The sequence below is a fragment of the Doryrhamphus excisus genome, chromosome 16 (assembly GCF_030265055.1).
Source record: "Doryrhamphus excisus isolate RoL2022-K1 chromosome 16, RoL_Dexc_1.0, whole genome shotgun sequence".
NCBI classification, from domain to species: Eukaryota; Metazoa; Chordata; class Actinopteri; order Syngnathiformes; family Syngnathidae; genus Doryrhamphus; species Doryrhamphus excisus.
In genome coordinates this window covers 18,375,579-18,398,170 of record NC_080481.1, presented here as the reverse complement: position 1 = coordinate 18,398,170, position 22,592 = coordinate 18,375,579, and the positions used below count along the sequence as shown (strand labels likewise).

At 42.7% G+C, this 22,592-nt stretch overlaps 2 protein-coding genes across 7 annotated transcripts in view; one reads left to right on the top strand and one right to left on the bottom strand.

Annotated features, from left to right (window-relative positions):
- Positions 1-19,378, top strand: part of LOC131104362 (N-acetyltransferase family 8 member 3) — a 43,010-nt gene extending 23,632 nt beyond the window's left edge. The window contains exons 5-6 of the mRNA XM_058051454.1: positions 14,401-14,446; positions 18,860-19,378. The gene's annotated coding sequence lies outside the window, so the exon portion shown is untranslated. The remainder of the gene's footprint in view (positions 1-14,400; positions 14,447-18,859) is intronic.
- On the bottom strand, positions 85-21,053 carry LOC131104361 (uncharacterized). 6 transcript variants are annotated; one of them, XM_058051447.1, is made up of 17 exons: positions 20,875-21,053; positions 19,067-19,195; positions 18,932-19,006; positions 17,302-17,475; positions 17,063-17,220; positions 16,798-16,980; positions 16,272-16,722; positions 16,020-16,182; positions 12,748-12,859; positions 9,825-9,915; positions 7,868-7,954; positions 5,483-5,635; positions 3,365-3,494; positions 3,254-3,286; positions 3,065-3,162; positions 2,834-2,917; positions 85-669 (listed from the first exon to the last, which is right to left on the bottom strand). In XM_058051447.1, the coding sequence occupies exons 1-17, from the start codon at positions 20,944-20,946 to the stop codon at positions 529-531; spliced, it is 2,334 nt and encodes a 777-aa protein (XP_057907430.1). In that variant the 5' UTR covers positions 20,947-21,053; the 3' UTR covers positions 85-528. The 6 variants fall into 6 exon arrangements, with proteins under 6 accessions (XP_057907430.1, XP_057907431.1, XP_057907432.1 ...); XM_058051448.1 differs by having other exon boundaries at positions 19,067-19,253; positions 20,875-21,014; XM_058051449.1 differs by lacking the exon at positions 3,065-3,162.
- Positions 21,054-22,592: the final 1,539 nt, after the last annotated feature.

Here is a 22,592-nt window from a genome sequence, read left to right as displayed (position 1 = left end):
CAGTTTGATGACTTTTTGCGATTGGACTTTTAGATGATGAACGACTCAAACCGAGAAAGAGTCAGGCAGACTTTATGGGTAAATACTTGATTATTTATTATTAGCACAGGTAGTGGTGGGTGGGGTTTGGTCGCTGCTGGGTCATGTGACATCAACCACCCCCAAGTGGGGGGGTGGGGGGGGGGCAGAGACAGCCATGTTGCATCTGGAATGAAAAAGGAAACCAACCGGGTCTTCTTACCCAACATTAGGCCCCGCCAACCACTTTTGGACTTTTTGGTCAGGGTGGAAGACGTGTCACCCAAATCTTTTGTTTGGAGAGTGACTGGATGAGAGGGTGGCCCCCAACTTTAGTCCCCCAACTCACGTGGGAGGAGGTGGGGGCTCCCAATCTCTGTTCTCCCCGTGCTTGCGTGGGTTCCGTGCATCCACGTTCCACTGACATCCCTCATTTATCACAGCACCCATCCTAAAAGCCGCCCGGTGGGGTGGCAGGACAATATGTCCCAAAAAATGTCCTCCATTTTGTCACTGGGGGGTGCCGCTGGGTCCGCTGGGTCCGCTGGTCCACATGACGTCAGCTCGCGCCCTCTTGAAGTCGTGGATGAACTGGCAGATGAAGCCAAAGAGCTCCTGGGAGTCTTGGTCAGACGCCTCGCCGAACTTCACCTGGAACACGGAAAACACGCACACGCACACACACGTGTGTAGGAGAGCACATTATGTGACATTAGCGGGGGTGTTTGTGCTAATCATGGTCGTGTTAGCGTGCGTTAGCGTGTGTTAGCGTGTCCTGCACGCGTGGTCCCAACAAGGGCGGCCTCCATCTAATGACGTGAGGGAGTGCGGCAGCACGTCGGCCGCTCCCTCTGCTGGGCTTCAGCAGCGACTCGGACGTGGAGACATTATTCTACGCTCACATGGCGGGTCAGGGGTCGGCCATATTGAATTTTCAACTTTTCCAAAGGTTAAGTGGGCTAATCAGCGGGGCGCATGCCGGGCAGTGAACGCCGCCGTTCAGACTAAAATACCACGACAGGCTTTTATTTCCTTCTTCTATGGCTGGACGACCACAAGGCCAGATGGATGATGGATAGAACCCGTCTGTCTTACATCTGTCCTACGTCTGTGTTACGTCTGTGTTACGTCTGTCCTACATCTGTCCTATGTCTGTCCTACGTCTGTGTTACGTCTGTCCTACCTCTGTGTTACGTCTGTCCTACATCTGTCCTACATCTGTCCTACATCTGTCCTACATCTGTCCTACATCTGTCCTACGTCTGTCCTATGTCTGTCCTACATCTGTCCTACATCTGTCCTACATCTGTCCTACGTCTGTCCCTACATCTGTCCTACGTCTGTCCTACCTCTGCCCTACGTCTGTCCTACATCTGTCTTATGTCTGTCCTATGTCTGTCTTACGTCTGTCCTACGTCTGTCCTACCTCTGTCCCTACGTCTGTCTTACGTCTGTCCTACGTCTGTCCTACATCTGTCTTATGTCTGTCCTACGACTGTCCTACATCTGTCCTACGTCTGTCCTACCTCTGTCCCTACGTCTGTCTTACGCCTGTCCTACACCTGTCCTACATCTGTCTTATGTCTGTCCTACGCCTGTCTTACATCTGTCTTACGACTGTCCTACATCTGTCCTACGTCTGTCCTATGTCTGTCTTACGTCTGTCTTACGTCTGTCCTACGCTTGTCCTACATTACATAACAATACATTACATTACATTACCTTACATTACCTTACATTACCTTACATTACATTACATTACATTACCTTACCTTACATTCCCTTACATTACATTACCTTACATTACATTACCTTACATTACCTTACAATACATTACCTTACATTACCTTACATTACCTTACATTACATTAGACATTTAGTGGAAGAGTAAATATAGAATAATTCTCTTGGATATTTCTGTCCGTACGCGTGAGCCCCGCTTGGTGACGGGCCGCATAATGGAGCTAGGGCACCATGGGACTTTTGGGGGAAGGGGGGGGGGGGGTGGACTTTAACCTGAGGAGACAAGGCGGGCGTCCATGACAATCCTAGGCGCCATTTTGGCTCAGCCAATATGCAACATTTCAACAAATATAATATTCCCACTTAAATATTATTAATATTCATTGTATTCTACCTTTCTCTATAAGCTATTTTTCTACTTATGCCAACAATTCTTGGTACATTTTTTCTCATAAATATGACTTTCTTACTGTAATATTTTGACAATATTCTCATGATATCCATTATGTAATATTGGTTGTTTTGCAACATGATTTTCCCCAAATTGCAACTGTATTTGTTGTTTTGTTTGTCGTATTATAAACTTTTGAAAGATTATGATAACAAATTATAATACTTATCATTATTAGTCATTCATAATTAATAATAATTAGAATTATTATTCATTACATATATAATAAATTATTATTATTTTATCAGATATTTATTGTAAATGTATTATTTTAGTATATATTATTACATTATTATTACAACATAAAATGAGGTACCACTCCAACATTTTTTTCTCTTGATGTTTTTGTGGAATTACTGCTAATTTCTGCTGGGGGGGGGGGGGGGGGGGGGGGTGATCCAAAAGAGGAAGACAGCCACGGGCCACCCAAGGCCCCGGGCCGCACTTTGGCCACCCCTGCTGTACAGTGTTGGTAGAATGTGATGTGGCACCCGATGATGAGAGCGGGTTCTTAGCGGGTTCTTAGCGGGTTCTTAGCGGGTTCTTCGCGGGTTCTTAGCGGGTTCTTAGCGGGTTCTTAGTGGGTTCTTAGCGGGTTCTTAGCATGAGGTCGGGGATTACCAGGATGGCGGCGTAGAGCTTCTTCATGGCCTCGCAAGACTTTGTCAAGGTCAAGAGATCCGTCTGGTATTTGTCCACGGCCGCCTGGGGAGGAGACACGTTTGTTGTCATTTTAGCCTCAGGTAGCGCTAATGATAGCATTTCAACAATTAGCGTCTGTCTTCAGGCCGCCGAGTCCGAATCTTTATGGGACATCCCAAGCCGAGTCGTATGGTGAGGAGATGACGTCACCTTGAGGTCTCGGTAGAAGTTTGCCTGGTCAGCTGCTAGCTTCTTCTTCTCTGAGCTTTTTGCGTAGCGGACGACCTTCTGCAGCTCGTCCTTCAGCACTGGGGGAGCAAAGCCACCTTTGGATCCGCCCCTCAGCTTATAGCGTAGCTTAGCATACGTAGCTAGCCTTCCTCCCAAGCATCTACTCACCATCCACCTCTGCAGTCAGGCCTTTGACCGACGCTAAAACACATCAGACATGGTCACTCCTCCCTCCTCGTCACGGCGGACATGCTAGCTAGCTAGCTGCTCCATCAGTACCTCCGGGGACCGACTCAAATTGGGTCAGCTGGTCGGTGAAGTTGGCCAAGGCCGGCCGGTGAAGCAGGATCTGCTCCGCCAGGGCGTGGAGCAACGTGAAGGAGCGCTCTCGCCCGTGCAGCCGCGACAGCTGAGGACGCACAAACGTTGCCGTCAGCCACACCCTCACAACGGGCGGCGGCGTCCGCCACGCAAACATCAGCCTTCTTCTCATTGGATGAGCTTTTCTTAGTTTTGGCCTCATCTTCTTCTCATAATCATCACTTTATTCCATAACATCTTCACTTGATCACCATGATATCGTAACCCGACCTCTTTGGGTCCTTGGACAGTACGCTACCGGGTGATTGAATCATGTTACCATCATCATCACCATCATCACCATCATCATCATCAACACGCTGGTGTGATGGATCCATCCATTGTTTTTCAATGGCAGGTGTACCTAATGTTGTGGTCTTTAAACCTCCTCATCTTCATCATCAGTAACGCCAGGCGAGCCTGAGCTTCATTAAAGCGGCTCGAGGACATGGGGGGGGGGTACTTAAGGCCCCCCCCCCCCCCCCCCCCGGGGGGGGAAGACACTGGTCAGCGGTTGAAATGAAATTGGGCAGCGTTACCGTACTCGTGGTTAGGAGCTGCAGCACAAAGCAATTTAGGCTCTGAGGATCTGAAGAGAAGCTGGGGGGGGCAGGGGGGGGCATGAAGTTTCATTATAGACTTCAAACTTTGCAGCAAAGAAGGCAAGGATGGAAGTGTTACGTATGTGTTGATAATACTGCAATACTATTCTGGGATATACTGTATGCGATACATTATTATGCTATGCTATGCTATGCTATGCTATGCTATGCTATGCTATGCTATGCTATGCTATGCTATGCTATGCTATACTCTGCTACACTATGCTCTGCTATGTTATCCTATGCTATGCTAAGCTCTGCAATGCTATGCTACGCTATGCTCTGCCATGTTCTCCTATGCTATATTATGCTATACTATCCTATGCTATGCTATGCTATGCTATGCTATACTCTGCTATGCTATGCTACGCTATGCTCTGCAATGCCATGCTACGCTATGCTATGCTCTGCCATGTTATCCTATGCTATGTTATGCTATGCTATCCTATGCTATGCTATGAGTTGCTATACTATGCTATACTCTGCTATGTTATGCTACGCTATGCTCTGCTATGCTATGATACGCTCTGCTATGCTATCCTATGCTCAGCTATGCTATGCCATGCTATGCTATGCTATGCTATGCTATGCTATGCTATGCTACGCTATGCTACGCTACGCTATACTCTGCTACGCTATGCTCTGCTATGCTATGCTACTCTATGCTCTACTATGCTATCCTATGCTCTGCTATGCTATGCTATGCCATGCTATGCTATGCTATGCTATGCTATGCTATGCTATGTTATTCTATGCTATGCTATGCTATGCTATGCTATGCTATGCTGTGCTATGCTATGCTATGCTATGCTATGCTATCCTATGCTATGCTATATTATGCTATGCTGTGCTATGCTATGTTATGTTATCCTTTGCTATGCTATACTATTCTATGCTATGCTATGCATAACCGTGGAATTTTGGGAGGGAAAACAATTCCTTTTTACTTGCATGCAGTTGAAATATTTAAGAAAAAATACGGTAATTTAACAATAATAGATAAATAAAGAAAGAAAGAAAAAATCATTTAAAAAATGTAAACAATTTTGTGTCACAATGTAACAGCACTAGAATTTTTTTGGCAAATTGGACTGCAGAAAAAGCTTTTAATGTTATGAGTAAAAAGTGAAAATATGATAGGAATAAAGTCATTTTTATGAGAAGAAATTTGATTTTTCTGTCAATTGTGTCGATTAAAATAATGTCAAAATATTAAAAGGAAAATTAAAAGAGGAAAGAGGAAGGAGGAAGGAGGGAGGAGAGAGGAGGGAGGAGAGAGGAGGGAGGAGGAAGGAGGAAGGAGAGAGGAGGAAGGAGAGAGGAGGGAGGAGGAAGGAGGAAGGAGAGAGGAGAAAGGAGGGAGGAGAAATAAGGAAGGAGGCTCCCAAGGAGGAGGCCCTGCAATGTCAGCGTTCCAAGGTGGTGCGAGACGTACTTTGGTCAAGGAGGAGAGTCGGAATCCCCGGGCCTTTTCCCTTCCGGCGTTCCGGTTGAGGTGATTCCCGACGGCCAACAGGAAGTGCATGACCAACTCCAGGGAGGCGCAGGCGTGCAGCTGGGCGCACATTCGTGTCTGCTGGCCAATCAGCTGGCGGACAAACACAAAGAGGGCGTGGTTATTCCCGCTCAAATGAATTCCGAGACGGTGGAAAACAAGCGGGAGGACGGCTCGGACCAAAATAACCAGCATGCTAAACATCTCCTCCTGTGACCCGAGGAGATGAATAATCAGCCCCGCCTGATTATTTGCCTTGGAATTGTGTCAAGCGCTAATGTCCCCCTGGAAAAAACACAATCTGGGATTAACCGGCTCCGGTCCGGACTGGAAAGTAGGACTTCTGGAAAGAGCTGCAGAAGGATGGAGGAGGTGGGAATTGGAGATGTTCACGTCGCAGCCGCTTTCTACCTTTAAATGTCTTCCTCTCCAGGATGCAACCTCTGAAACATCTCCAACCTCTGAAACATCTCCAACCTCTGAAACATCTCCAACCTCTGAAACATCTCCAACATCTGAAACATCTCCAACCTCTGAAACATCTCCAACCTCTGAAACATCTCCAACCTCTGAAACATCTCCAACATCTGAAACATCTCCAACCTCTGAAACATCTCCAACATCTGAAACATCTCCAACCTCTGAAACATCTCCAACCTCTGAAACATCTCCAACCTCTGAAACATCTCCAACCTCTGAAACATCTCCAACATCTGAAACATCTCCAACCTCTGAAACATCTCCAACATCTGAAACATCTCCAACCTCTGAAACATCTCCAACCTCTGAAACATCTATCTGAAACATCTCCAACATCTGAAACATCTCCAACCTCTGAAACATCTCCAACGTCTGAAACCTCCAACCTCTGAAACATGTCCAACCTCTGAAACATGTCCAACATCTGAAACATGTCCAACCTCTGAAACATCTCCTCTGAAACACCTCCAACCTCTGAAACACCTCCAACCTCTGAAACATCTCCTCTGAAACATCTCCAACCTCTGAAACATGTCCAACATCTGAAACATCTCCAACCTCTGAAACATCTCCAACCTCTGAAACATGTCCAACATCTGAAACATCTCCAACCTCTGAAACATCTCCAACATCTGAAACCTCCAACCTCTGAAACATCTCCAACATCTGAAACATCCCCAACATCTGAAACATCCCCAACCTCTGAAACATCTCCAACCTCTGAAACACCTCCAACATCTGAAACATCTCCAACCTCCAATGGAGTGTTTCCAAGTTTCACTGTGGTTTCCACTGACTTTTGATGAAGACTATTTCCGTCAGCTGGACTTATCCAAGGAATTTGATGGGGAACAATATGAAGGAACTTATTATCATGAACAAGATGTTGACATTCATTCATTCCCAATGTAATATTTCTGATGAATCTACCATGATATGGATCTACTATGATATGGATCTACTATGATATGGATCTATGATATGGATCTACCATGATATGGATCTACTATGATATGGATCTACTATGATATGGATCTACTATGATATGGATCTACCATGATATGGAGCTACCATGATATGGATCTACCATGATATGGATCTACTATAATATGGATCTACTATGATATGGATCTACTATGATATGGATCTACCATGATATGGAGCTACCATGATATGGATCTACCATGATATGGATCTACTATAATATGGATCTACTATGATATGGATCTACTATGATATGGATCCACTATGATATGGATCTACCATGATATGGATCTACTATGATATGGATCTACCATGATATGGATCTACCATGATATGGATCTACTATGATATGGATCCACTATGATATGGATCTACCATGATATGGATCTACTATGATATGGATCTACCATGATATGGATCTACTATGATATGGATCTACCATGATATGGATCTACTATGATATGGATCATGGACATGATGATATGGATCATGGATATGATGATATGGATCTACTATGATATGGACCATGGATATGACGATATGGACCATGGATATGATGATATGGACCATGGATATGATGATATGGACCATGGATATGATCATGGACAAGGCCACCGTGGGCCCCCACGGCGAGGGAAGTCAGCGAGGAATGAAACTCCAAGAAGAGGAGCTGGGAGGCGTTCAATATCTTCACGGCCTGCAGTCTTCAAAGGCAATAAGCAAAGATCCTCTAATGATGAAATATTGATCCTCACTCCGGCTACAAAACCAACACCAACATTCATTCATCCGTTATTCCTGCCGAGGATCTTCTAGGATCCCAGGCCAACACTCCAGCTCCTTCTGTTCCTCGGCACTTACCGGCTCCAGGTCGGCCATGCTGGTGGGAAGCTCTCTGAGGGTCAGCAGGAGGTCCAGCCGGGGGCTCAGGTCGGGGATGGCGCACATCTGCAACACAGCCGTCTTTACTCCATGAAGGACGCCCCCTGCTGGCGTAGCATCGTTATCACACGCCTGTCAATCACAGCCTGACAGCCTGACAGATTCCTGTCCTGGAAAACCAGGACAGGAATCTTATTTGATTGGCAGGGGATACAAATGTGGCTGACTACACGTCCGGTTTTCCCAGGACACGTCCTGTTTTCCCAGGACCTGTCCTGTTTTCCCAGGACACGTCCTGTTTTCCCAGGACACGTCCTGTTTTCCCAGGACCTGTCCTGTTTTCCCAGGACACGTCCTGTTTTCCCAGGACCTGTCCTGTTTTCCCAGGACCTGTCCTGTTTTCCCAGGACATGTCCTGTTTTCCCAGGACACGTCCTGTTTTCCCAGGACACGTCCTGTTTTCCCAGGACCTGTCCTGTTTTCCCAGGACCTGTCCTGTTTTCCCAGGACATGTCCTGTTTTCCCAGGACACGTCCTGTTTTCCCAGGACCTGTCCTGTTTTCCCAGGACACGTCCTTTTTCCCCAGGGCCTGTCCTGTTTTCCCAGGACATGTCCTGTTTTCCCAGGACCTGTCCTGTTTTCCCAGGACAAGTCCGGTTTTCCCAGGACCTGTCCTGTTTTCCCAGGACACGTCCTGTTTTCCGAGGACACGTCCTGTTTTCCCAGGACCTGTCCTGTTTTCCCAGGACAAGTCCGGTTTTCCCAGGACCTGTCCTGTTTTCCCAGGACCTGTCCTGTTTTCCCAGGACACGTCCTGTTTTCCCAGGACCTGTCCTGTTTTCCCAGGACACGTCCTGTTTTCCCAGGACACGTCCTGTTTTCCCAGGACCTGTCCTGTTTTCCCAGGACACGTCCTGTTTTCCCAGGACCTGTCCTGTTTTCCCAGGACCTGTCCTGTTTTCCCAGGACATGTCCTGTTTTCCCAGGACACGTCCTGTTTTCCCAGGACACGTCCTGTTTTCCCAGGACCTGTCCTGTTTTCCCAGGACCTGTCCTGTTTTCCCAGGACATGTCCTGTTTTCCCAGGACACGTCCTTTTTCCCCAGGGCCTGTCCTGTTTTCCCAGGACATGTCCTGTTTTCCCAGGACCTGTCCTGTTTTCCCAGGACAAGTCCGGTTTTCCCAGGACCTGTCCTGTTTTCCCAGGACACGTCCTGTTTTCCGAGGACACGTCCTGTTTTCCCAGGACCTGTCCTGTTTTCCCAGGACAAGTCCGGTTTTCCCAGGACCTGTCCTGTTTTCCCAGGACCTGTCCTGTTTTCCCAGGACACGTCCTGTTTTCCCAGGACCTGTCCTGTTTTCCCAGGACACGTCCTGTTTTCCCAGGACACGTCCTGTTTTCCCAGGACACGTCCTGTTTTCCCAGGACACGTCCTTTTTCCCCAGGGCCTGTCCTGTTTTCCCAGGACATGTCCTGTTTTCCCAGGACACGTCCTGTTTTCCCAGGACACGTCCGGTTTTCCCAGGACAAGTCCGGTTTTCCCAGGACCTGTCCTGTTTTCCCATCCTGCTTCTTTTGTTGTTGTTTTCCAAACGTGGTGACAAAGTCCTGGTTGCCATGGTTTCCATGGACGTTCCAGGTGAAAATATTTCCACGACACGCTGCATTTTTAAAGCTCCGTGTCGTTGTGGAAGATTCCGACGTGCGCTTGAAAGCCGGCGGTGATTGGAATGTTTGATTTCCGCTGCGGGCCTGCGGATCGTCATAAGTCACCTTCGCCCACGGAGGCGTTGGCGTCTTTATCTTTATGTGGCGTTTGAAACCCTGAAAGACGCTGTGGGATGTTGGCGCCTTTCGTGGCCTGGCATCCCTTCACGTGCCTTGGCGTGAAGGAAGGATGCCGAGGTCACATGACGCGTGGACGCGTGTTCTACCTCCATCATGTACTGGTCCACGATGTGCAGCTCGCTCACGGCTCCTTTGTAGGCCTCGTACATCTCCACGTCCTCCTGGGTGGGAACGTACCTGCCAGACATGGTCATGCATGGTAAACGCGTATATACATATATACATATACACATACATATATACATACATACATATACATCACGCTGGTGGCAGAAGGTCAAAGGTTACCACTAAAGCAACACGTGTAGCTAAGCTAGCAAACGGTAGCTACAGTAGACTTTGGCGTTTTGCTGACTAAACGCTTTTACATTTGCAAATATTTCAACTTTCTTCTTAAATAACATTCCTAAATTTGGAAAAATAATACTGTACTGTATTACTTTCCTGAGTATTTCAACTCTACCATGCTAAAATGGCAGTATTTCCCCAGGAGTACAACTTCCTCTCTTCGTATTCTTCATTCTTCTAAAAGTACAGCTGGACGTTTATGCTGTTCATGGGATCTATTATTGCTTTTTTCCATTTTAACTCCTGTATTATGATCACTTTTAACTCCCTTGATAGGATACCTCTTAACTCCCACAACATGATACTTTTTAACTCCCATAATATGTTAACTCTTAACTCCCATAATATGATACTTCTTAACTACCACATATGATACCTTTTAACTCCCACAATATACCTTTTAACTCCCATAATATGTTAACTCTTAACTCCCATAATATGATACCTTTTAACTCCCACATATGATACCTTTTAACTCCCATAATATGTTAACTCTTAACTCCCATAACACGATACATTTTAACTCCCACAACATGATACCTTTTAACTCCCACGTATGACACACTTTAACTCCCACAATATGATACCTTTTAACTCCCATAATATGTTAACTCTTAACTCCCATAATATGATACCTTTTAACTCCCATAATATGATACCTTTTAACTCCCACATATGATACACTTTAACTCCCACAATATGATACCTTTTAACTCCCATAATATGATACCTTTTCACTCCCACAGTATGATCGCTTTTAACTCCCATAATATGATACCTTTTCACTCCCACAGTATGATCGCTTTTAACTCCCATAATATGATCCATTTTAACTCTCACATATGATACCTTTTAACTCCCATAATATGATCCATTGTAACTCCCATAATATGGTACCTTTTAACTCCCACAGTATGATACCTTTTAACTCCCACAATATACCTTTTAACTCCCATAATATGTTAACTCTTAACTCCCATAATATGTTAACTCTTAACTCCCATAATATGATACCTTTTAACTCCCATATATGATACCTTTTAACTCCCACAATATGATACGTTTTAACTCCCGCAATATACCTTTTAACTCCCATAATATGATACCTTTTAACTCTCACAACATGATACCTTTTAACTCCCACATATGATACCTTTTAACTCCCACAATATGATACCTTTTAACTCCCACATATGATACCTTTTAACTCCCACAATATGATACCTTTTAACTCCCAAAATATGCTAACATTTTCCCTAGCCTAATTTAGGTAAGCAAGTAAGTTTTGTTGACATAGTTTTTTTGCAGGTGGACTTCCTCTTCCTGTCCTTTGCTGGCTTGGTGAACTTTTTATGAGGCGGCTCCTGCCCCCCCCCCCCCCCCCCCCAGCCATGAATATTGCAGCACCTGTTGGGAGAGCTTCTTTTTAAGATTGTATTCCTCAGGCGCACGCAGAGACGTATTAAAATATAAATTACCTTTTCATAGAATAAATAAAATTGTCCCGCGACCGTGCTACGTTACATCAGTGACCTCCTGACCTCCGCAGCCCCCCAGGGAGCATCGGCATGCGGCGAGTTAACTGCCGGTAAGAAGCCACTTTGGCCGCGACCTTTCTGAGGGCGTGTCAATCGTTTCCATCTCCGCAAATATCCTCGGATAAAAATTTCATTAGCGCGCCGTCCCGTCCCGCTAAAAACTTCTTCTCCGCTGCTCTTTCGTATTAGAGCTCTGCCAAACACACCAAGTCCCGACTGGCTCCTCCTCCTCCTCGCCGCTAACACGGGAGGCCCACCAAATCAGAGGAGAACCTAACCGTAGTCCAAGGCTGAGGAATCCACAGAAGCCTGAATACCAACCATCCGAAACAGGCGTAACAAACAGGAAATAACCACGGCAAAAAGCTGGACGAGGAATAAGAAAAAAAATCAATCAAATTTGGAAGGATGTCTTTTTTACGAGATTTTTTTTTACAGCAAAGTCTCACTCTAACAAGAAAAAGAAGAGTCCTTCAAACTCTTGAAGCTCACGAGCCAATGTGTTCCACCTGAATGTGGCAAACCAATGAGGAATGTGGAATAGGAATGTGGAATATGAATGTGGAATAGGAATGCGGAATAGGAATGTGGAATAGGAATGCAGAATATGAATGTGGAATGGGAATGTGGAATAGGAATGAGGAACATGAATGCAGAATATGAATGTGGAATAGGAATGTGGAATAGGAATGTGGAATAGGAATGTGGACCATGAATGTGGAATATGAATGTGGAATAGGAATGCAGAATATGAATGTGGAATGGGAATGTGGAATAGGAATGTGGAATAGGAATGTGGAACATGAATGTGGAATATGAATGTGAAACATGAATGTGGAATATGAATGTGGAACATGAATGTGGAATAGGAATGTGGAACATGAATGCGGAATAGGAATTTGGAATATGAATGTGGAATATGAATGTGGAACATGAATGTGGAACATGAATGTGGAACATGAATGTGGAATAGGAATGTGGAACATAAATATGGAACATGAATGTGGAACATGAATGTGGAACATGAATGTGGAACATGAATGCGGAATATGAATGAGTGTGGATGTCAGCGTGAGGGCTGCATCCAAGCATGCCAGGAAGGCCCGGCGATGGAGGTCCGTACCTCCTCAAGGAGGTGATGTGCTCCTCGGACAGGCCCCCGTCCTCCTGGTTGACCACCAATAGTTTGTCCTTCAGCTCTGTTGGCTTCACCGCAAAACTTTTGATGAAAATGTCTGCAAGAACAAAAGCAAAAAACTCATTGGCATCATTTCTTTGCTAAATCTAACACTTTTATTCTTTTCTTTTAAATATATATATTTTATATATTTTTATAATATTATATTTATTTTAAAGCTTTAGGATGGAGCTTTAAAGCCGAGGCCCATTCAACGCTGCTTGCGGCTTTAATCAAAGTCCATAAGAACAAATATTCTGTAGCTCCCTCGTGGGGCTCCTCATCCTAGAGGTCTGTGGGCTCCCCGCCTGCTAGCCGACTTGTATGAAACCTCGAGTTGCATAGGAGTGTGAGGAGTGTGCTGCTTGCGGCTTTAATCAAAGTCCACAAGTGACAAATTTAGCCTAGAAATGGAGGCAAATTTCTTGAAGGATGAAATCCTTAAAGGTCTGCATAGAAATAGTTTTTTCCTCATAATACGTCATTATTCTGGTAGAAACATATTTTAGCTGCTTGCAGCTTTAGCTGATTTAGCCCCCTAATGGGGGTCAATTCCTTACAGGACGGTATGCCTGATGGGAGTCCTCACTCTAGAAGTCTGCAGGCTCGGCATCCCGCCTGCCCGGCGACTAGTGTGAAACCCGCAGTTGCGAGGGTCCGGTCAACGCTGCTTGCAGCTTTAAGCAAAGTCAAATGTAGCCCCCTAATGGGACAGATTTCTTAAAGGACAGACGCGCCTTAGTTCATTATGATTATTATTATTATTATTGGTAACATTTATCATATACATACGCACGCGTCTTAAGAGCACAGCCTAGCGTTGACTTGACCGTGTTCTCATAAAAGAAATATGTCTCCATAATAGAAGCCGACATGTCAAGAGTGGTGCCGCACAGACACACACACACACACACACACACACACAGACACACACAGACACACACAGACACACACAGTGTAATGTCATGCTAGCATTACGTGGCCTAGCACGGAATGAGATATGAGGGGAATAAAAAGCAGCAATGTTTTCCAGGGATAAACATGCAAATAAGTGCTGAGTGTGTGTGTGTGTGTGTGTGTGTGTGTTTGCGTGCGTGTGTGTTTGTGTGTGTGTGTGTGTGTGATGCCAAGTGCAAAGGCGGAGAGGGGAAAAATTCCATTAAAAATGTTTTTTTTTTCATTTGCATCAATGAAAGTTGAATCCGGGGGGAGTTCCGCTTTATTATTTAGTTTTTACTCGGATGCATGTGGGGGGGCGAGGGGGGGGGTGATTTCATTGCGTTGTACATAAAAGTTGTTCCAGCATTCCCAGGACGCCCAAGGAGAAGCTGACAATTCCAAAGCATCGTAGTTGGGGGGGGTGTCATGGCTGTCTGGGACGTCATTTATGAATATTATATATGTATCCAGTTATGTTGGTGCTGATGTCATTTAGCAGGCCAGCCAGGGCCGGATGGCTGACGTGTCCTACTTGAGAGGAATGTTCTCTCTCTTGGAATCTTGGAATGTACAAGCAGGGCACGCCAGTGCAGCTAATCAGAGGAGAAAAGCTTCTGAAGAGGAATAAAAAAAGACAATAATGTCCCACTTCCTCTGCAGGTGACGGCTGTGCTGACACCACAGTGCTCCCTGCTGGCCAAAGTCGGTAAGTACATCTCCCTTTCTTTCCGTTGCGGAAACAATAATAGGAACAATAATATGAGAAAAAAACTAAACAAGAAATAAAGCTGCTTGTTTGGAAATAGTCACTATTACAAGAATAAAAAAAGAAAGTTATTATTATAGAAATAGTTTAAAAATGAACAAAAGCTAGCGGTAAAGTCTGGTAATACTAGCAGACAATACTACCATAATTACCACAATAAAGTTAAAATCATTTGGAAGGGAAACAGAAATGGAAAAAAGAGCTGTGATTTCAAGAGAAATCATCAAGATTTCAATCAATAAATCAATCAAGAGAAAAAATGTATTCTAACAAAAAATAGTTGGCATTTTATAATAATAATAATAATAATAATATGAGGAAAAATAAAAATTTTAGTAGCTTAAAGTTAAAGTATTAAAGAAACAAAACGGCCTCATATTATGACAAACAAACAAAACAACAAATAAAGTTTTGGGAAAATTAGGTTGTGAAGAAAGTCATAAAGTTACAGGAATAAAATAAAAATATCACCGGAATAAAGCCAAAATATTACATGAATAAAGTCAAAATATTACATGAATAAAGTCAAAATATTACAGGAATAAAGCCAAAATATTAGGTGAATAAAGTCAAAATATTACAGAAATAAAGCCAAAATATTACGGGAATAAAGTCAAAATATCACTGAAATAAAGCCAAAATATTACGGGAATATAGCCAAAATATTACTGTAATAAAGTCTAAATATTAGGTGAATAAAGTCAAAATATTATAGGAATGAAGCCAAAATATTTGGTGGATAAAGTCAAAATATTACAGGAATAAAACCAAACTATTTGGTGAATAAAGTCAAAATATTATAGGAATAAAGCCAAAATATTACAGGAATAAAGTCAAATTATTACAGGAATATAGCCAAAATATTAAGTGAATAAAGTCAAAATATTATGGGAATAAAGTCAAAATATCACCGAAATAAAGCCAAAATATTACGGGAATATAGCCAAAATATTACTGTAATAAAGTCTAAATATTAGGTGAATAAAGTCAAAATATTATAGGAATAAAGCCAAAATATTAGGTGAATAAAGTCAAAATATTATAGGAATAAAGCCAAAATATTAGGTGAATAAAGTCAAAATATCACCAAAATAAAGCCAAAATATTACTGTAATAAAGTCTGAATATTAGGTGGATAAAGTCAAAATATTACAGGAATAAAGCCAAACTATTTGGTGAATAAAGTCAAAATATTATAGGAATAAAGCCAAAATATTACAGGAATAAAGTCTAAATATTAGGTGAATAAAGTCAAAATATCACCGCAATAAAGCCAAAATATTATGGGAATAAAGTAAAAATATCACAGTAATAAAGTCAAAATATTACGGGAACAAAGCCTTAATAATGACAATACATGAAATGGCTGCCATTAAAAAAGACAAAAGTAATAAATATGAAGAGAAAAGGTGATATTTTAACAAGACAAAAAATGAGTAAAAATGCTTTGTCTCCTTTGTCTCCACCTGGTGGTCACTCACTGAATGTCTCCTTTGCCTTGGTGGTTACTTACTGAAGTTGTGTGCAATCTTCTGGTTGAGCATGATGTGTTGCGTGCTGCTGGGCTCGGGCGGCGCTAAGGACCCCGGCTCGTTCACGGCAAACTGGTGGTCCAACCGCGTGGTGTCCACTTCGATCCTCCGGTGGCGTTCTTTCCCCCAGAAGGACTTTGCAATCTGCAAACAGAGAAACTGGTCGCTGGCAACTGATAACATTCCAGCCTGTGTTTTGACTGTGGAGGTTCGGGGGCGCCGAGGTGCGCTACCTTCTGGGGGCCGACTGGGTCCCAATGGAAGGCCTTGGTGCGGAACTTTCTCGGGCCGATCATGAACTTGAGGGGTAAAGGCGGAGGGGGTGGGATTCTCTTGGGGGTCGGAACCGGCTCACCTGGCGAGGCTGCTTCACGGCTCGGGGGCTCGGGGAGGGTGCCAGCGGGTGGGAGGGCAGCGGGGTCCGGGCGGTTGGGGTCTTCAGAATCAGACTCGGCTTCGGAGCCGTTGGCGTCCTCGTTGGAGTCCTCTTCCGCATCCTCCCCTGCGTCTTCCGCGATGCTAAGATGTCGCAGGCTCTGGCTGCCCCCGATGGGGCACCCCCCCCCTCCATGCATTGACCTCCTTCTCCATTCCCGACACAGCTTGTCGATGGCCTGGACCCACGCGTCCCGCTCGGATTGTGCACCGCCAGGATCGGACTGGCATGACGGCGGTACTCTGAAACTGCAACAAGCCAACAAACGTTGGCCATCAACCATGGATGGACTTCCCTTCATGGACGCCGTGGTCTTCACTCACTGGTATTGGTTTTTGCGTGTGGCGAGGACGAAGGCGTCGGCGCCGTGAGGCTTTTTGACGCTGGTGTCGCCATCCGACAGATGGATCACAACGTTCACGGGCGTCCGGGACGTTGCCTCGCCGGGACCTCGTTGACTGAAGGGCACCAGGGTCATCTGGCCGTGGTGCAGGTGGACCTCATACCTGGGGGGAACCCGGCCTTTTCATACCCGATCATCAAAAATGGCTGCCTTTCACACGGCAAATGGAGCGAATAACGTCGTACTTGACCCATCGGAATGACGCCAGTCCGCCTCGGTGCAACAGGAGGACACCTTCACGGAGGCTTGGTGAGGGTGGAGGCTGCTGGGCCGCCCCCACGGCGCCCCCTTCAGGATGGCTGTAGATGTTGCGGTAAATGATCTGGTTGACGAGCTGCATGATCTGCGGCAAAGCAAGCACAGACAAGATGCCATTTTGAAACATGAAATCAAGAAGAGACGTGGTCGCATCAAGATGGTCGACCTTGTTCTTGTCGTGCACGGACATGGCCTCCAGCTCGTAGTCGTGGTGACCTTTGAAGGAGATGGAGAAGCGGGAGCCCATGTTGTCGTCGCAGCCGTTGATGATGGCGAAGGGAAGTTGGCGCTTGATGAGGCCTTTCTCGATGGTGCACAGCATTTGGTTGTTGACGTCAAACTGGACGGACGGATGGTAGCAGCTAGCGTCATGCTACAGACGGAGTTAGCATCATGCTGCATGCTAGCTTGCGAGCCTTGGAATGTCCTCTCTCGCAGATATACACAACCAAAGATCTTCTATTTGACATACAACTAGTCAAAGATCCTCTATATGATTCGAGTGCTTTGCCGTTTTTACCGTTTTTAAGAATCGATTGCAAATATGCTCGTCAAAGATCATCTACATGACAGGAGTTCTCCGCTGTTTTTAAGAACTCGGTGCAAAAACACAAGTCAAAGGTTGTTTATATAACGGGAGCGCTTTGCTGTTTTTGAGCATGTAGTGCAAGTACCTGAGTCAGAGATCTATTATGGGACATTAAGGTCTTCTGCCAAAAATGCTCATCAAAGATCCTTTGTATGACATCCTTTGCTGTTTTTAAGGACGTTCTACAAATACGCTAGTCAAAGATCCTCCATATGACGAAGGTGCTTTGCCGTTTTTAAGAATCGAATCAAATATGCTAGTCAAAGATCCGCTGTTGTTTTTGAAAATTTACTGTAAATGCAAAAAAACAGTCAAAAATCCTCAACAAACGAGGGCTCCGCTGTTTTTAAGAACTTGGTGCAAAAACACAAGTCAAAGGTTGTTTATGTAACGGGAGCGCTTTGCTGTTTTTGAGCATGTAGTACAAGTACCTGAGTCAGAGATCTAGTATGGGACATTAAGGTCTTGTGCCAAAAATGCTCATCAAAGATCCTTTGTATGACATCCTTTGCTGTTTTTAAGAACTTATTCCAACAATACGAGTCAAAGATCCTTTGTATGCCAGGAGTGCTTTGCTGTTTTTAAGAACTTATTCCAACAATACGAGTCAAAGATCCTTTGTATGCCAGGAGGGCTTTGCTGTTTTTAAGGATTTACTGCAAATGCAAAAAAAAGTAGTCAAAGATCTTTTGTATGACAAGAGCACTCTGCTGTTTTTAGGAATCTAGTATTGCAAATATGCTAAAGATCAAAGATCCTTTGTATGACAGGAGCACTCTGCTGTTTTTAGGAATCTAATATTGCAAATATGCTAAAGATCAAAGATCCTTTGTATGACATCCTTTGCTGTTTTTAAGAACTTATTCCAACAATACGAGTCAAAGATCCTTTGTGTGACAGGAGTGCTTTGCTGTTTTTAAGAACTTATTCCAACAATACGAGTCAAAGATCCTTTGTATGCCAGGAGGGCTTTGCTGTTTTTAAGGATTTACTGCAAATGCAAAAAAAAAGTAGTCAAAGATCTTTTGTATGACAAGAGCACTCTGCTGTTTTTAGGAATCTAGTATTGCAAATATGCTAAAGATCAAAGATCCTTTACATGACATATGACAGGAGTGTTGTGCTGTTTTTAAAGGTCCGGTGACGGGGTGACGGGGTGACGGAGTGACGGGGTGACGGGCGTCGCCGTCGCCGGTGGTGGACTCACCTGAAGAACTCTCTTCTTCCACCTGTAGCGTCCGTGCTTGTGGACGCTGAAGTTGCAGTGCGAGGGAAGCTGCTCCTGCGTCCGAGAGGAGCGTCAGGCGCGGCGGCCATGTTGAGAGTATGTTGTAGTGGTTACCTGCTGGGGGGCCCCCTGGGGGCCCGTGGGATGCGGGCGGTCCTTGCGGGCCTCCTTCAGAGCGTCGTCGATGGACAGCTCTCCTTTCTTCACCTTGGTCAGGATGCTCAGCTGCATCTCGTTGCTCAGCTGACGTCCCGATCCGTGGAATGCATCGTTCCCAAATCAGTTAGTGAACAACAGAAGGCTGCATTAGGCATTTAGTAGGGTTATTATTTCTTTCATTATTACAGTTAGTATAGTTATTATTAGAGTTATAATAATAATTATAGTTATTATAACACCCAGAAAAGTCAGGCCTGTGTTGGAATGACCGTCATCTCATAATGTTCATAATGTACATAATGATCATAATGTACATAATGTACATAATGTTCATAATGTACATAATGTACATAATGTACATAATGTTCATAATGTACATAATGTTCATAATGTACATAATGATCATAATGTTCATAATGTACATAATGTTCATAATGATCATAATGTACATAATGTACATAATGTTCATAATGATCATAATGTACATAATGTACATAATGTTCATAATGTACATAATGTTCATAATATACATAATTATCATAATGTTCATAATGTACATAATGTTCATAATGTACATAATGATCATAATGTTCATAATGTACATAATGTTCATAATATACATAATTATCATAATGTTCATAATGTACATAATGATCATAATGTTCATAATGTACATAATGTTCATAATATACATAATGTACATAATGTTCATAATATACATAATGATCATAATGTTCATAATATACACAATTATCATAATGTTCATAATGTACATAATGTTCATAATATACATAATTATCATAATGTACATAATTATCATAATGTTCATAATGTACATAATGTTCATAATATACATAATTATCATAATGTTCATAATGTACATAATTATCATAATGTTCATCATGTACATAATGTACATAATGTACATAATGTACATAATTATTATAATGTTCATAATCTACATAATGATCATAATGTTCATAATGTACATAATTATCATAATTTACATAATGATCGTAATGTACATAATGCTCATAATGTACATAATGATCATAATGTACATAATGTTCATAATATACATAATTATCATAATGTACATAATTATCATAATGTTCATAATGTACATAATTATCATAATGTACATAATGTTCATAATGTACATAATGTGCATAATGTTCATAATGTACATAATGTTCATAATGTACATAATGATCATAATGTTCATAATGTACCTAATTATCATAATTTACATAATGTTCATAATGTACATAATGTACATAATGTACACAATCATCATAATGTACATAATGTACATAATGTACATAATGATCATAATGTTGATAATGTTGATGAGAAAATGAGCAACTTTAGTCTAACCATGGTAACCATGGTGATACCTAAAATGGCTACGCTTGTTCCATAGCTAGCTAGCCTGCTGGCTAGCTAAAAAGCTCCAATAGAACATTCCTCTTCCAATTCCACATAAAAAGATCCAAAAGTTCCTTCCTCGTGTTCAACAGCTTAGGGAACAAGGAGTGAGGAGACAACAAGGAAGTGTAAGAATCAAAACAGGAAGTGCTGCGTTCTGTAAAAATGAAACATGACGCTTCAGTGGACGTGTGAAAGTTGGCCATCCCAAACCGGAAAACACGCGGGGAACTTTGAAAGGAGGAAGTGAGGAACGTCGGTGAGACTTCCACGAACGGATCCCAACCTTTCATCTTTAGTCCAAAGGTTGCTGCCCAACTTGGTCTCTGTCTCACCTGAGGGAGGTCCTCCATGAATCTGTCCACGCCGCCCACGCTCTCCTTCTTCTTGGATCCGTAATCGGCCATCCTATGGTCCGGGTCCGCCCGCCTGGAAGACCCTTTTCCTGCCTGGAAGACCCTTTTCCTGCCTGGAATTTCCTGCCAGGTCTGATCCTCTCGCTCAGGCAAGGTGTTGCAACCTAGTTGGTGTGTGTGTGGCAAGGCCACGCCCACTTTGTGCTCAGGTATGTCAGGCCCCTCCTTTTTATTTTCCCCTGGGGGGGGGGGGGGGGGGGGGCATGTCATGAATCCTCACCAACACATTTAGACATGCAGTATTTCCTTACAGTATTTGGGAGAAATACTACCTTTGACTTCATACTAAAAGTTTTACATCTGAGTTCAGTACATGAAAATAAAATGAAATACCTACTTACTTATTTACTTACTTACTTATTTACTGTACATACTTACTCACATGTTTGCTTACTTGTTTAGTGACTTACTAATGTATTGACTTATGTACCTACTCACTTACTTTTCTACCTACTTAATTCCCTACATACTTACTTACTAACTTATTGCTTTTTTACTTACTTCCTACTTACTTACCTACTTATGTATTTATTTACTTACTTACTCACTCACTTACTTTTGTACTTGCTTAATTCCCTACATACTTACTTACTAACTTATTGTTTTTTTACTTACTTCCTACTTACTTACTTATGTATTTATTTACTTACTTACTCACTCACTTACTTTTCTACCTACTTAATTCCCTACATACTTACTAACTTATTGCTTTTTTACTTACTTCCTACTTACTTACTTATGTATTTATTTACTTACTTACTCACTCACTTACTTTTGTACTTGCTTAATTCCCTACATACTTACCTACTAACTTATTGCTTTTTTACTTACTTCCTACCTACTTACCTACTTATGTATTTATTTACTTACTTACTCACTCACTTACTTTTGTACTTGCTTAATTCCCTACATACTTACTTACTAACTTATTGCTTTTTTACTTACTTCCTACTTACCTACTTATGTATTTATTTATTTACTTACTTACTCACTCACTTACTTTTGTACTTGCTTAATTCCCTACATACTTACTTACTAACTTATTGCTTTTTTACTTACTTACTTACTTATGTATTTATTTACTTACTCACTCACTTACTTTTGTACTTGCTTAATTCCCTACATACTTACTTACTAACTTATTGCTTTTTTACTTACTTCCTACCTACTTAATTACTTATGATTTATTTACTTACTTACTCACTCACTTACTTTTGTACTTGCTTAATTCCCTACATACTTACTTACTAACTTATTGCTTTTTTACTTACTTCCTACTTACTTACTTACTTATGTATTTATTTACTTACTTACTCACTCACTTACTTTTGTACTTACTTAATTCCTGACATACTTACTACTACTAACTTATTGACTTATTGCTTTTTTATTTACTCACCTATTTATTAACTTATGTATTTATTTACTTACTGACTCACTTACCAGCACATTTACTTTTGTATTTACTGACTGGCTTATCCACATACTTATGTATTTATTTACTTACTTGCCTACTTGTACTTCACCTGGTTGCTAGCTCACCTGCTAACTCACTTATTTACTTACTTATCCATTGGCCTACTTACTTGTTTATTTAATTATGTGCAGACTTAATTAACAACATACTTAACTATTTA

Bases quoted from the DNA above. Each gene is read 5' to 3' on its own strand.
- LOC131104361 (XM_058051447.1), bottom strand. From the start codon at position 20,946: ATGGCCGATTACGGATCCAAGAAGAAGGAGAGCGTGGGCGGCGTGGAC. The intron at 19,007-19,066 runs GTAACCACTACA...TCTCGGACGCAG, and splicing joins CCCAGGGGGCCCCCCAGCAG to GAGCAGCTTCCCTCGCACTG. The intron at 3,287-3,364 runs GTACTGATGGAG...GATGTGTTTTAG, and splicing joins ATTTGAGTCGGTCCCCGGAG to CGTCGGTCAAAGGCCTGACT.